Raw genomic sequence first — 14,927 nt, forward strand, 5'->3', positions numbered from 1 at the left:
AGTGCGCGCATAAGGAGAGCCGCTCAGCGCAAAAGACAGAGAGCTGACACAACAAGATGACACAACAAAAAGAAACACAGATTCCCGTGCCTCTGACAACAACAGAAGCAGACAAAGAAGACGCAGCAAATAGACACAGAGAACATACAACCAGGGGGAGGGGGGAGGGGAAATAAATAAATAAATCTTAAAAAAAAAAAATCCAGCTCCAAGACCACATTCTTTCCTGATTAACCCATTAAGAACATGGCTTTTTTAAAAAAGTATTTATCTGAACTCATGTAACTCTTTTAGCACTTTTGTAGCATTTGCCTTCCAAAGACATCTCTTTAAAGATCAAGCACAAATCAAGTTTGTTTCACTCAAATCACTTCCTCTAATGAAAGAATGTTTTGAGGTCTATTTTTTTCTCTTTCCATTATCTAATTCTACTATATTATTTGTCACTATTCTTAGAATTAAATGGTTTTTAAATAGGAGAAAGATAAACTTATATGGGTTATTTAGATTCATTATTAATTCGTTTGAAAACATGTATTGTGTGCCTATTATATGCAAAGTAAATACCTATAATCTTAACAGACACCTACGTAGGTATACAAAATGAGGACAAAGTTAGGCTCCTTTAAAACAGTCAAATGGAACTGTTCATAGAATAGAAACATTAAATATTACAATTTCTCCATATTGTTTTACATTTTTGCCTTGCAGCTTTAATTATTTTCTCAAAAGGAACAAGGCAAAGACAACTCTACAATATTGCATCATTAACTATATGTCAATAAGTCACCAGATGAACGAAGAATGAAAAAAAGTTTTCATCATTACAAATTTTCATATATACAAGTCAGCATGTGCTTTTATTATATCTCAATTACTCGAGCATTTACCCCAAAAATAAAAAATAAACCAGAAAACTGATAAATGACAGAGTTAAAGGGAGGTTAAGAACTATGCCTCTAATTCAACTATTCTTTTTACAACTAAGGAAAGCTGTATGTATTTTGAATGAAACCAAACCTGTGCTTTCTGTCTCAGAGATGCATTCAAAATGGCAGTCAGAAAAGGGAAGGCAGAGGTGATGTTTATTCCTCTCCCTTCCCATTTAACATAGCTCATTCCTCACTTCCTTTTTCAGTGTTGGGCGAATACTATTGAATTTAGCTGAAAATTTTTACAAGAGCTTATCAGGTGAAAACAACATAACGCTATTTTCTATAGCAGGCTTAGAATTAAATCATTTACTGTGTTGCTTGGAGAGATCTGTGTTCTCAAGCTATTGAACCAGAAACTGTCTAGTGGTCTTTAACGTTCCAAAACTGATGACTTTTAAATTAACATGTCTCGTTCTGCCACACTGAGAAAATGAGCTACAGTCTGCTTCACTAAGGAACCCATTTCTAAGCTACTATCAATTTGCAGCATTTATTCTTGTAAAATAGTTCTTTTCAAGGGTTTTCTCATTATTTGGGGGTAATTTTTCCATATCATATTCAGCAAAATTAGGCCAGGTCTCTGTGGCCTGGAACAGTTTGAACTACACAGAAAATATCTTTCTCCTCTACTTCCCTTCTGTGGAGGATTGTCACAGATAGCTCCCGCCCTTCACAAGCGAGTCCATTTCAAAGCTGAGCAGGATATGAGCTAGCGATGCAATGAGAACTGTCACTTGATGGCATTTTGGGGGGAGCTATTCTAGTTCTCCAAAATTAGGTACACTGAAAAGGTGGCTCTTTTAAGTCACTAGACCACTGTTTAACACACTTAGTGAATGATGTGAAAAACGTACTCCTAAAACAGGCTGTTATTCCTGACAGCAGCGACTCAAGCAGGGGACAGCAAACTTTTCCTGTACAATGCCAGAAAGCAAATATTTTCAACTTTGCAAACCATACAGTTTCTGCTGTAACTCTGCAAATTTACTTAAAATCATTTAATTAGCCACTTAAAGTGAGTGAATTTTAGGTATGTAAATTATACAATAAAGCTATTAAAAATAATAACGGCAAAATAAAGGGATTTACTGGTAGAACTAAAATTTATTATATGCATTATAAGGTAAGTTAAAGGCTGAAGAGAAATGAGCTCAGATGGAAACTCAAATCATGAGGAAAGAATGAAGAACACTGGAAATGGTAAATATCTAAATAAATATAAAAGACTAATATTTTTCTCTTAATTTCTTTAAAATACATGACTCAGAGTAAAAATTATAACATAGCCTTGGGTTAGATTTAAAACATATAGATAGATAAATATAATACATATATAGGTAACAACTATAGAATAAAGAACAGGAGGTAAATGGATCAATTTGGTTGTAAGATTTTTACATTTTACAAGAAGTTGTACAATAAGTTAGAAGTTGTCCAACTCTAAGTAGAGAGTAAAAATTTTATAATGTATATTGTCATCTCGACAGCAAACACTAAAAATATGATAGAAAGAGGTAAAGGCAAAATCCTTTAGAATAACCTAAAACGGAATTCTAAAAAGGTATTTTCAAATAATTCAAAACAAGGCAAGAGAGGGAGGAATGGAGATACAAAAAACGGGGAATAAAATAGAAAACAAAGAGTAAAATGATACACTATACTTAAATTGAACAATATCAATAATTAAATGTAATGGACTGGGGGGTGGCAGACTTGGCCCAGTGGTTAGGGCGTCCGTCTACCACATGGGAGGTCTGTGGTTCAAACCCCGGGCCTCCTTGACCCGTGTGGAGCTGGCCCACGAGCAGTGCTGATGTGCGCAAGGAGTGCCATGCCACGCAGGGGTGCCCCCCGTGTAGGGGAGCCCCACGCGCAAGGAGTGCCCCCCTAAGGAGAGCCGCCCAGGGCTAAAGAAAGTGCAGCCTGCCCAGGAATGGTGCCGCACACACGGAGAACTGACATGACAAGATGACGCAACAAAAAGAAACACAGATTCCCGAGCCGCTGACAGCAGCAGAAGCGGACAAAGAAGAAGATGCAGCAAATAGACACAGAGAACAGACAACCGGGGTGGAGGGGGGAAGGAAGAGAAATAAATAAATAAATCTTTTTTTAAAAAATGTTAATGGACTAAATCCAATTTGAAAGTAGAGGTGTCAAAATGGATTTTAAAAAGCAAGCTTTTATTTATAAAAGATGCACTTTAAATATAAAGACTCAGATAAGTTGAGAGTAGCTGGAGGAAACAGATGTGCCCACAGGCAGCCAGTGTAAGAAGCCTGGAATGACTGTCAGTTTAAGTAGCTGTCAAGAAAACCGATTTTACCCAAGATCAAGAGGAACATTTCATAATGGTACAAATGTCAATTCATCAAGAAAACATAACAATCATAAATGTGTAGACACCTAATAACAAAGTTTTAAATACATAAACCAAAAATTGACAGAATTGGCGGCGGACTTGGCCCAGTGGTTAGGGCATCCGTCTACCACATGGGAGGTCTGCAGTTCAAACCCCGGGCCTCCTTGACCCATGTGGAGCTGGCCCATGCGCAGTGCTGATGCGCGCAAGGAGTGTCCCCCGCGTAGGGGAGCCCCACGTGCAAAGAATGCGCCCCATAAGGAGAGCTGCCCAGCGTGAAAGAAAGTGCAGCCTGCCCAGGAATGGTGCCGCACACACGGAGAGCTGACACAGCAAGATGACGCAACGAAAAGAAACACAGATTCCCATGCCGCTGACAGCAACAGAAGCAGACAAAGACGCAGCAAATAGACACAGACAAGAGACAACCGGGGTAGGGAGGGGAGATAAATAAATAAATAAATCTTTAAAAAAAAATTTGACAGAATTAATGAGAGAATTTCATAGTCATCACTGCAGATTTTAATACCCTTCTCTCAACAATTGCTACAACTGGATAAATTACCAACAAAACATGGATAATCTGAACAACACTACCATCCATCTTATCTTTTTTAATATTTGTATCATACTATACCCAATAACTAAAGAATACATGTTAAGTATTCTTAGTATGTACACTAAGATACACTATATGATAGGCAATAAGCAAGTCAATACATCTAAAAGAATCAAAATCATAGAGATACATTCAGACTTACATATACATATTCATTATTACACACTCATTTTTTCTGGATTAGTCCCTAATTCCTGCAAGCATCTACAAAACTGACACCTGATATTGATAGGTGGTAAAGAGGAGGCTGCAGGTCCATGAGAATATGGATTTTCTACTGTGGCAAATTAAGAATTGAAGGCAAAAAAAAAAAAACTTCGGATAAGCTCATAATTTCTCTAAACAGAAGGTGATAACTTCCCATTTAAGTTCAACCAGCACTCAAATGAGGCAATGGAGAAAATATAAGGAAAACACTATTCTACTCTCTGAGAAACCATCTAAGCCAGAAATCAAAAAGCTTCTCCACGTAAATACTCTTCTAATCAACCTAACATAGTAACCTGGTGATTGAGGTTGTCCCAGGCTTTCTCCAGCTGTAACTCCTCTTCATTCAGCTCATCTGCATTCCTTTTTATCAAGAGAACGCCCAAAAGGGGTTTTTTTCCTTCATTGAATGACTCCAGGAAAGCCAGCATGCTCTACAATTAGAAAACATCTTTTAAAGACTGAAATGTTTAATTCCATTTGTAAAATGGAATCTGCTATTTTTAGGTCTATAGCTAAAGGTTATATTTTAAATTTTACTAGATAAAGGTAAAAATCCCCTGAATTCAGTATTCTCCCACTGATCCAGTATCCTTCTCAGTGTACCCTGATAATTTGAGTGCTATCATAGTGCATGACTCATAGTTTGTGTCTTGTTTCAGCTCTGTTGGGTTTCTACTGGTATGGAGCAGCAAGGTCACCGTATTCTAGAGGTCAGATCATGATGCTACATGGAGACTACAAGTTTGCTTGACATCCCCAAATGTATGTTCACAACAAAATAAAAATGAGTGGAAGTGAGAGTTTCATAACAGCAGTCACCATGTATAAATGAATTTTGAAAAGTTTATGATTAACTGGATTTGAGCCAATTCTTTCTAAGTCATTTCATATAAGATATTAGAAAATACTTTTATTGTTACCCTCAAAAATTTAATAAATATTCATGTTTAAAAGCCATTGGTTCAATAAATATTTAAATATTTATGAAATATTCATGTTTAAAAGCCATTGGTTCAATAAATATTTAAAACATTATCCATAATTATTGATATTTTTCATTATATTTTATCAATACATCAAGGGATAATTAATTTTTAAAAATTCTTTCAGATAATTAATAACTTCATAAAGCCTCTTTTTTAGGTAGGAGGTACATTTCTAAATCAAAAAATATATGTGAAAACAAGGCTTTACCAGTGGACACTGAGCATACTTTCAATGAAAATAATCTCAGGCCACAGCTAAGGAGGAAGAAATACAAGAGGCCAGACAAACTATGTGGTCCCTCCTTCCCCCAATGGCTCCAAACATATAAGATGGCATGGCCTCCATGTCACACAACCCTCTGAATTTTAGAATTGGAGAGGCTGGACTTATCTAACTTCCTCATCCAACAGATAGGGAAATGGGGGCCTAGAGATGCTAAGTACTCTGTAGGCACATAATGGTATCTCCACCTTATTCAGATTAGGAAATGGTGGAGAGCACGGAGGAAATCAACGATGGCTTCTCAGGGTCAGGACTGTGAAATCTTCACTTTAGCTCCTGTTATTCCTTTTCAAGGCTGTAAAGGGAGTAACTCCTTACCTTCAAGAAGCATCAGGATGTAATAAGGTCTAGCCTTGAAGGTACACCACTATGCAAATCCCACCTTTACCTTTCACTAGCTATGTAACCTTGGATAAGTCACTTAGTACCTCTAAGCCTTGATGTCTACATCTGTATAACTCAAATAGCAATACCTATTTCAGTGACATGTTGTATCCTGTAAAATCCTGGTACATAGCAAATGCTCAGTATGTAGTGATAATAACAGTTATTATGTTCCCCAAAGGACTCCTTGGTTCAGGCCCTGTCTTATTCTGGGATGGCATCATTTGTCAACCCCTGCTCTAAAACCTTACTACTCAAAGTTGCCCAAGAAGCATCAGCACTACCAGGGAACTTAAGAGAAATGCAGAATCTCAGCTCCCAGCATCCAGACTAACAAGTCCCCAGGTGATCCATAAACACACTGAAATTTGAGAAGCACTGTCCTAGAATTCAGCCCTAAAACTTGGATTTAATTTAGCACGTAATAACTCTGAGTTTTCTAAAAACTTACTATTCTTTTCTAAAATAGTAAACTATAAATAAACTGCTGTTTATAGTGATACTTACTTCATACTTTTTGAAGTAGGTCTCATTTTCTGAATCCTTCAGCACAGTCTGTAACTTTTTCTCCTGCAGAGCTAACCAGACTAGAGCATCTTTCACATTCCCCTGTAATTCACAAAAATAAAAACACATTTAAAACTATATCCTAAATAGACTTGATGATTGCTTTGAACGATAAAATTAACAACTTGAAACACTAGTGAAATAATGCCACCATTGCACACCAGTGACTGACTCATTGTGCCAAAGAGGAATTTTGCTTGCTAACATAACACCTGAAATTTTAAAATGGATTGAGGTCAGCATCTGAATGTGCTAAAGAAACTTTTTTGGATTTATTCATTTCCATCATTCTTCAATTTTTAGGGTACATTATTCTAAAGAACTTCTTTCTAGTAGGCATTCCATAAGATTGCCTGCCAATAAATCTAAATATGGGGTAATTCAAGAGGTATACACACCCAACAAAAACACTGAAATCAAAAATACCTTAAACATTTTCCTAAAATAGCACTTCTAAAGATTTTGGTCATACCTATCATGTGGAAGCAAGTAACAATTATATTTTCTTAGATTCTTGCTTAGATGGTATGCCTGCCTTCATTTGGAAGCAGATTTTACTGCTAAAAGATAAAGCATAAGAAGTTACATCTTATTTCCATTCTCCCTTAACTTTCATTCACTTTTTATTTTCTATTAAGCAAGAATGTTGCCTAATATTTTTATATCCAATTTCATAGAGGTGAATTTTTATTTTATTTTTTAACATGAAATTTAATTAAGAAAGAGTAGCTCCTCAGCAGGTCAGTAATAAGTGAACTTAATTTAAGGCTGAGTCACAGTTTGTTTCTCTTCCACAGTCAACAACAATCTGGCTCAGTGCCCCCCAAATAATGTTTGAAAAACATAGGCCTAATCTGTCAAATAAAATATGACAAAAATGACAGCATGTCTGAGAAAGCAGTTTAAGACAAATTTGGAAATAATATTCATAAACATTTTACTAAACTCATTATTTATCTTCATAGAAGCAAAATAAGTTTTCCCTTCAACTCAGTGATTTTTATGAAATTTCTACCCACAATATTTTGTGTACTTGAATGAAAGGGAAAATTTGACTAATTCAATGATAGACTGATGGTAATTGAAGAACATATAAACCAAAAGGGATCAAGAGCACAATATTATAAATGCAATTAACAGCACTGAATTATATATTTGAATGTGGTTAAAAGGGGAAATTTTAAGTTGTATATATGTTGCTAGAATAAAAATTTTAAAAACAAAAAATATAGGGCTGTACAACACAAATAATAAGTCCTAATGTAAACTATGGACTACAGTAACAGTACAAGTATAATAATTTTCTTTCATCATTTGTAAAACTATGCAAAGTGTTAATAATAGGGGGAATATCTGAGGGCAAAAAGAAGAGAAAGACACCATCATACCATATGATTATGTTTGTATGAAGTTGAAGTTGAAGTTGGATGTACTTTCTTCAATTTTAACCAATGAAAATGGTCTAAAATTAAATTGTGATGGGAAGCAGACTTGGCTCAATTGTTAGGGAATCCGCCTACCACATGGGAGGTCCATGGTTCAAACCCAGGGCCTTCTTGACCCCTGTGGAGCTGGCCCATGCACCATGCTGACGCACGCAAGGAGTCTGTGCCACAAAGGGGTGTCCCCCGCATAGGGGAGTCCCATGCACAAGGAGTGCACCCCGTAAGAGACAGAGATTCCCGGTGCCACTGACAAGAATACAAGTGGACACAGAAGAACACACAGAGAATGGACACAGAGAACAGACAATTGGGAGGGGCAGAACGGGAGAAAAATAAATAAAAAAGAAATCTTTAAAAAAGTAATTAATTAATTAATTAAATTGTGGTGATATTTGGATTACTCTAGAATATACTAAACACCACTGAATGGCCCATATTAAATAGGTGAATTTTGTGGTATGTTAGTTATATCTCAATAAAGCTGTTAAAAATTATAATAGACAAAAAAATTAGTATCTCTAGAATTTTTTTAAGTGTCAACTTACCTCAATTTGTTCCTAGTTTAAAAGATGTTTTAGATGAGTCAGCAAAGTTTAATAAATTGCCACTTTTTACTTAAAAAACAAAACAAAACCAAAAGAATAAACAATGCTAATAATCTACGATGAAAGAAAGTAGGATACTTGTTGCCTGAGGTGGGGAGTTATAGACTAGAAATAGTCGTGATGGAACATTCTAGATAATAAAAATGTTTTAGATCATGATTGGAGTATGGCTTAAATGAGTGTATGCATTTGTCACAACTCAAACACCTGTACACTTAAGCTCTGTGGATTTCACTATATGTAAATTATACCTCAATTTAAAAATTAAATTATAAGTAGGGTACAATAAAAATGACCTTGATTTGTATTTATAAAGACATACCTCCGTCTTATCTCCAATCCCCGATGTATCCTTTGAATATTTCAGAAATTGTGCCACATAAGTCATAATTGACTTTTCATCAGGATTAATAACATCCACGTCTGTAAGATATGCCACACATCAATTAGTTATACATATGATAATTATAATTATTACTCAAGAACAGGCTATGCCACAGGACAGCCTTGAAATGACACTAAGTAGTCTATAAGTCATTCAGTCTGATTGGCTGCCCTTGTATCAGGGCAGTGTAGTGGTTAATAGTTTATATCTGGAGTCAGACAGAAAAGTACACAGCCTTAGCCACCCTATAATGAAATGCCATTATGCATGTATGAGAAAATAAGTAAATGGGAGGGGGCAATGTAGAAAGAAGAAATTAAAGCATTTCTCTTTCTGTAGATAATGGTATACAAAAACTTTCAGGAGTGCCAGAATATACAGTAACTTGGATCCATTTCTGGCAATACATAGGTTTCAGCATTTGTGCAGTAAAACATTTCTGAAAATATATATCATACAGAAGACTTGTTCAAGATAGCCACAAAATTTCATTCATGTATACATGGAACAAATATTTTTGAGTTCCTTTTATGTGCCAGACTCTGTGCTAGGTACCAAGGAAAGAGAGCATATAAGGTGTTACATTAAAGAATCCATGCTCAGATAAGTTTGGAAAATGCTGAATTAAACAAAGTTTAAAAAATCAGAAATGCTTTAAGTACAGAACTTCCCTGAGCATATAATAAACTAAGGTGTACCACAAAATCACAAAAAGGGGGTATTATATGTCACAGACAAAATGAACACTTATAATTTGGGGATATCTCTTGGCATGTTGCCAAAGGAACCACTGGAGATTAATGAAAAGGAAATATTTTCTGTTTATTAAATTCAGTTAAACTCAGTTTAACAAGTACTTATAGAGTGCCGACAAATGCCCATCACATACAGGGATGACAAAGAGATATATGTCACAGTCCTTGTCCTCGGGGGCCTTATGGTGAATTTATTCATTCAATAAATAGATGCTAGATATCAGAGATGAGAAGACATTATCTGCCCCTCAAGAATTTAGAAGAAAAACAAACAAACCAATACAACATACTATACATGTTTCAGTAAATTTATTTACTGGGACCAATGGATACTCTAAGTATGATGAGGAAAAAAGTGAGTCTAATCCATATACAAATTATATAATTCAAGGCATCAAACATGTAAAAGGTATAAATAAAAAGCTGGAGTAGGGTGACGGGAGCCAACTGAAAGAGCTCCCAGTGGCCAAATCTGGAACTTTTTGAACAACAAAATAAACAGGATGTACTGAATTATAATCCAAAGTAGAAAAGTAAATATCCATGAGTCATACCAATATAAATAAAAGAAGAGACAAATCCCCAGTACAGAAGGTTTTCAAATCGTTTACGTAAATAAACTGCCCTCAAGGAGGGGAAGCGTAACTCCTCACTCCTCAAGTGTGGGCTCGGCATAAGGACTTCTTTCCAAAGGATAGAAATAGAAAGGGGGAGAGGGACGGGATAATTGAACAGAGGAGAAACCTGACAAACATTAGCTTAGCCAGGTGATCAAGATCAACACTGACAATCATATTGATAGATATCTAAGGTAATATATTTTGATACAATGTAATAAGACTAGCACTTTGCCTCTGTGGACTTCCTCCCCTAAATCACTAACTCCAATCTAATCACAAGGAAAAACAACATACAAATTCCAATAAACGGGCTTCCTGGTAAATACACAGCTAGTACCCCTCAAAACTGGCAAGGTTATCAATAGAAAAAAAGTTTCTGAGAAATTGTTACAGCCAAAAGAAGAGTAAGGAAATATGACAACCAAATGGGATCCTGGAATAGAAAAGAGTCATTAAAAACTAAGAAAATCTGAATGAAGTATGAACTTTATACTTATATCAATATTGGTTCATCAATTGTAACAGATGCACCATAATTAATATAAGATGTTAACAGTAGGGGAAACTGGGTATTTGGGAACACTTTGTACTATCTTCTCAATTTTCCTGTAAAATCAATACTGATCGGTACAAATGAAGTATTGATACATTCTATAACACAGCATGGATGAACCTTGAAAACAATATGCTAAGTTAAAGAAGCCAGTCACAAAAGAACAAATACAGCATGATTCCATTTATATGAAATGCCCAGAATCAGCAGATCTATAGAGACAGAAAGTAGATTAGTGGTTGCCTTGTGGGGAGGGCACATAAGGGGAGAAGTAGGGAATGACTATTTAATGGGTAAGGGGTTTCTTTCAGATGTAATGAAAATGTTCTAAAATTGATTGTGCTTATTATAGTTGTACAACTGTGAATATACTGAAAAACACTGAATTTTACATTTAAGAGAATTCCGCTGTATGTGAATTGTATCTCAACAAAGTTGTTCAAAACACAAAAGTTAAGTGACTGTGATGGTTAATTTCATGCGTCAACTTGGTCAGGTAATGGTGTCCAGTTGTTTGGCCAAGAAAGTACTGGCCTGATTGCTACTGTGAGTATATTTCATGGATTTAAATAATCAGTTAGGTGATTGCATCTATGGCTGGTAATATCTACAATCAACTGAAGTGACTGCATTTAACAATGAGAGAAGTCTCATCCAATCAGATGAAGGCCTTAAAAGGAGAAGTGATGATTTCAGCAATCCGAAGGCAGAATTTCTACCTATACTTCAGCCAGCCAGTTTCTGCAGGGAATTCATCAAAAACCTTCAGTGTTACCAGCCTGCAGCCTACGCTATGGAATTTGGACTTGCCCACCCCTACAGCTGCATGAGTCAATTCCTATTTTAAAAAACTCATAATATTTGCGTTTTATACACACACACACTCCTGTTGGTTCAGTTGCCCTAGATAAACCTAATACAGATTTTGCTATAGGAGATTGGGGTGTTGCTATTGCAAATACCAAAAAATGCAGAAATGACTTTGGAATTGGGTAATATGTAGAGTCTGGAAGATGTGTGAGATGCTTGGTAGAAAAGGCCTAGACTGCTTTGAAGAGACTGTTGGTAGAAGTATGGATACTAAAGGTATTTCCAATGAGGCCTTGGAAGAAAATTATGAAAGTGTTACTGGAATCCAAAGGAAAGGTGATCCTTGTTTTAAAGTGGCAGAGAACTTGACAAAATGGAGTTCTGATGTCAGATGGAAGGCACAATTTGAAAGGGAAGAACATGCGTATTTAGCTGAGGAGACTTAAAAGGCAAGGGTGAAAAGTACAGCCTGGTTTCTCCTTGCAGCTTCTAGTAAAATACAAGAGGAAAGGGATAAGCTGTGAACTGAATTTCTGGGCACAAATAAGCCAGAAATGGATGGTTTAGAAAATTTTGAACTTCTGGAAAGCAAGTCCTTAGGGAATAGTGCTCAATTTGGGGTTTTAATTGAACATGGAACCAGTCAGCAATTTCTGTGTAAGTCAGAATTGGAGGTGCAATTATCCAGGAAAGATCTTTGGAAAGTTCTATTTTCTGATAGAGCTACATACAAGGCTCACAAGTTTTTCATGTAATTTGTATGAATGGAACCAACTTCTATTTTGTTAGCTCCTGGCATTCAGAAAAAGCTCTATTTTAACACTAGCTGGACACCAGCTTAAGGAACAGAGGACTCAAGAGTCTAAATACAAGCAATAACTGGGAAGCAGATTTGGCTCAACTGATAGGGCGTCTGCCTACCATATGGGAGGTCCAGGGTTCAAACCCAGGGCCTCCTGATCCATGTGGTGAGCTGGCCCATGCACAGTTCTGATGTGCACAAGGAGTGCCATGCCATGCTGGGATGTCCCCTACATAGGGAGGCCCACACGCAAGGAGTATGCCCTGCAAGGAGAGCCGCTCCGCATGAAAAAAAGCACAGACAGCCCAGGAGTCGTGCTTATACTTGGAGAGCTGACACAGCAAGATGATGCAACAAAAAGAGACACAGATTCCTAGTGCCACTGACAAAGAATAAAAACGGACACAGAAGAACACAAAGCAAATGGACACAGAGAGCAGACAATGGGGGTGGGGGAGGGGAGAGAAATAAATAAAAATAAATTTAAAAATAAATAAACACAAGCAATAACAAAATAAAGTATCAAAATTTCCAGGTCTCAACAAAATGTTACAAAATACACCAAAAACAAAAAGCAAAAAAAAACAAAAAACAAAACAAAACAGGAAACAATGACCCAGGCAAAGAAGATTAAAGTATTAGAAACCATCAATGAGGAGGACCAAACTTGGGACATGCCAGACGAACATACATATTTTTTAATGATCTTAAATATGCTCAGAGTTCATGGAAAACATGGGCAAAGAACAAAAGGAAATCAGGAAGACAACAGATGAACAGAAAGAGAATTTCAATAGAGAGATGGAAATTGTGGAAAGGAGCCAAAGAGAATTAAAGACCAAATTAAAGACCAAAGAGATTAAAAATTTCCTAGAAAGGGAGGCAGTTTTGCAGCCATCTAAGGCAACTGATTCCTTTGCTTGCACAACCAAATAAAAACTCCTTTTCACTTTGAAAAAAACATTTCCCTAGAAGGGTTCAACAGCAGACCAGTGCTGGCAGAGGAAAGAAACAATGAACTTTAAGATAAGACAATTGAAATCATCTGGTCTAAGGAACAGAAAGAGGAAAGAATGAAGAAAAGTAAACAGAGGGAAGCAAACTTGGCCCAGTGAGCGGTTAGGGCGTCCATCTACCACATGGGAGGTCCGCAGTTCAAACCCTGGGCCTCCTTGACCCGTGTGGAGCTGGCCCATGAGCAGTGCTGATGTGTGCAAGGAGTGCCCTGCCACGCAGGGGTGTCCCCACATAGAGGAGCCCCACGCACAAGGAGTGCGCCCCGTAAGGAGAGCTGCCCAGCGTGAAAGAAAGTTCAGCCTACCCAAGAATGGCGCCGCACACATGGAGAGCTGACACAACAAGATGATGCAACAAAAAGAAATACAGATTCCTGTGCCACTGTCAGCAACAGAAGCGGACAAAGAAGAACACGCAGCAAATAGACATAGAGAACAGACAGCCGGGGGTGGGGGGATAAAAATAAAAATAAAAATAAAGAATGCTTTAAAAAAAAAAAAATTGAGGGATGTCTATGGGACACCATCAAGTGTATCAATAACACAATCCCAGAAAGAAAAAAAAGGGACAGAGGGAATATTCAGAGAAATAAAGTCTGATAACTTCCCAAATTCAACCAAATACATGAATACTTACATCTAAGATGCTCAACAAACATCAAACAGGATAAACCAAATAGATCCATACCACACCATGTTATAATCAAACTGTCAAATGCCAGAGAAAAAGAAAGAATTCTGAAAGCAACATGTCATGCTGGAACCATAATAAGATTAAAACTGATTCCTCCCATCAGGAACCAAAGAGGCAAGAAGGCAAGTGGAAGACATATTAAAGGTGCTGAAAGCAAAGAATTGCCAACCAAGAATTCTGTATCCAGCAAGAATGTCTTTCAGTAATGTGGGAGGAATTAAGACATTCCCAGATAAACAATAGCTGAGGGACTTTGTCGCCACTTGACCAGCTCTACAAGAAATGCTAAAGGGAGTTCTGTAGGTTGAAAGGAAAGGATACTAGACAACTGACTGAAGTCACACAAAGAAATAAAGATCTCCAATAAAGATAAACAGTGGTAAATTTTAATACAAGCACTGTTGTATTATTGACTTGTAACTCCACTTTTAAATTCCTACAGGATCTTAAAGACAAATGCACAAAATGTAATGGAAAAATCAATCGTTTTGGACTCATAATGTATAAACATATAATTTGTGATAAGAATTACATAAAGGCGGGAGGACAGAGGAATATAGGAATATAGTTTATGTATACTATTGAAGTTGTTTAGTTAATACAAAAACAAATGAGATTTTTACAGATTTAGGATGTTAAGTCCCATGGTAACCACATAGAAAATATCAGAGAATATGTAAACTCATAGAGACAGAAGTTAGAGTACAGATTACCAGGGGTGGAGGGCAGGGGCAGTGAGAAGTTAATACAAAATGAGTGTAGGGTTTCTGTTTGGGGTGAAGGCAAAGTTACAGCAATGGTGTACTGTCACAAGTGATTAATCCCACTGAATGGTATGTTTGGGAGGGGTTGTGAAGAGAAGATTTAAGTTGTTTGTTTATTTCTACAATTAAAAA

At 36.7% G+C, this 14,927-nt stretch overlaps 1 protein-coding gene across 6 annotated transcripts in view; it reads right to left on the reverse strand.

Moving 5' to 3' along the window:
• The window catches only part of SYNE2 (spectrin repeat containing nuclear envelope protein 2), a 400,819-nt gene that overhangs the window by 266,739 nt on the left and 119,153 nt on the right, over window positions 1-14,927 (reverse strand). For all 6 annotated transcript variants that reach the window (XM_058293295.2, XM_071213892.1, XM_058293293.2 and 3 more), the window contains 3 exons: window positions 8,719-8,819; window positions 6,287-6,388; window positions 4,420-4,557 (listed from right to left, as the gene is read on the reverse strand). In XM_058293295.2, coding sequence (XP_058149278.1) covers window positions 4,420-4,557; window positions 6,287-6,388; window positions 8,719-8,819 — 341 coding nt within the window. The remainder of the gene's footprint in view (window positions 1-4,419; window positions 4,558-6,286; window positions 6,389-8,718; window positions 8,820-14,927) is intronic.

Source organism: Dasypus novemcinctus, chromosome 3 (genome assembly GCF_030445035.2).
Source record: "Dasypus novemcinctus isolate mDasNov1 chromosome 3, mDasNov1.1.hap2, whole genome shotgun sequence".
Taxonomy (NCBI): Eukaryota; Metazoa; Chordata; class Mammalia; order Cingulata; family Dasypodidae; genus Dasypus; species Dasypus novemcinctus.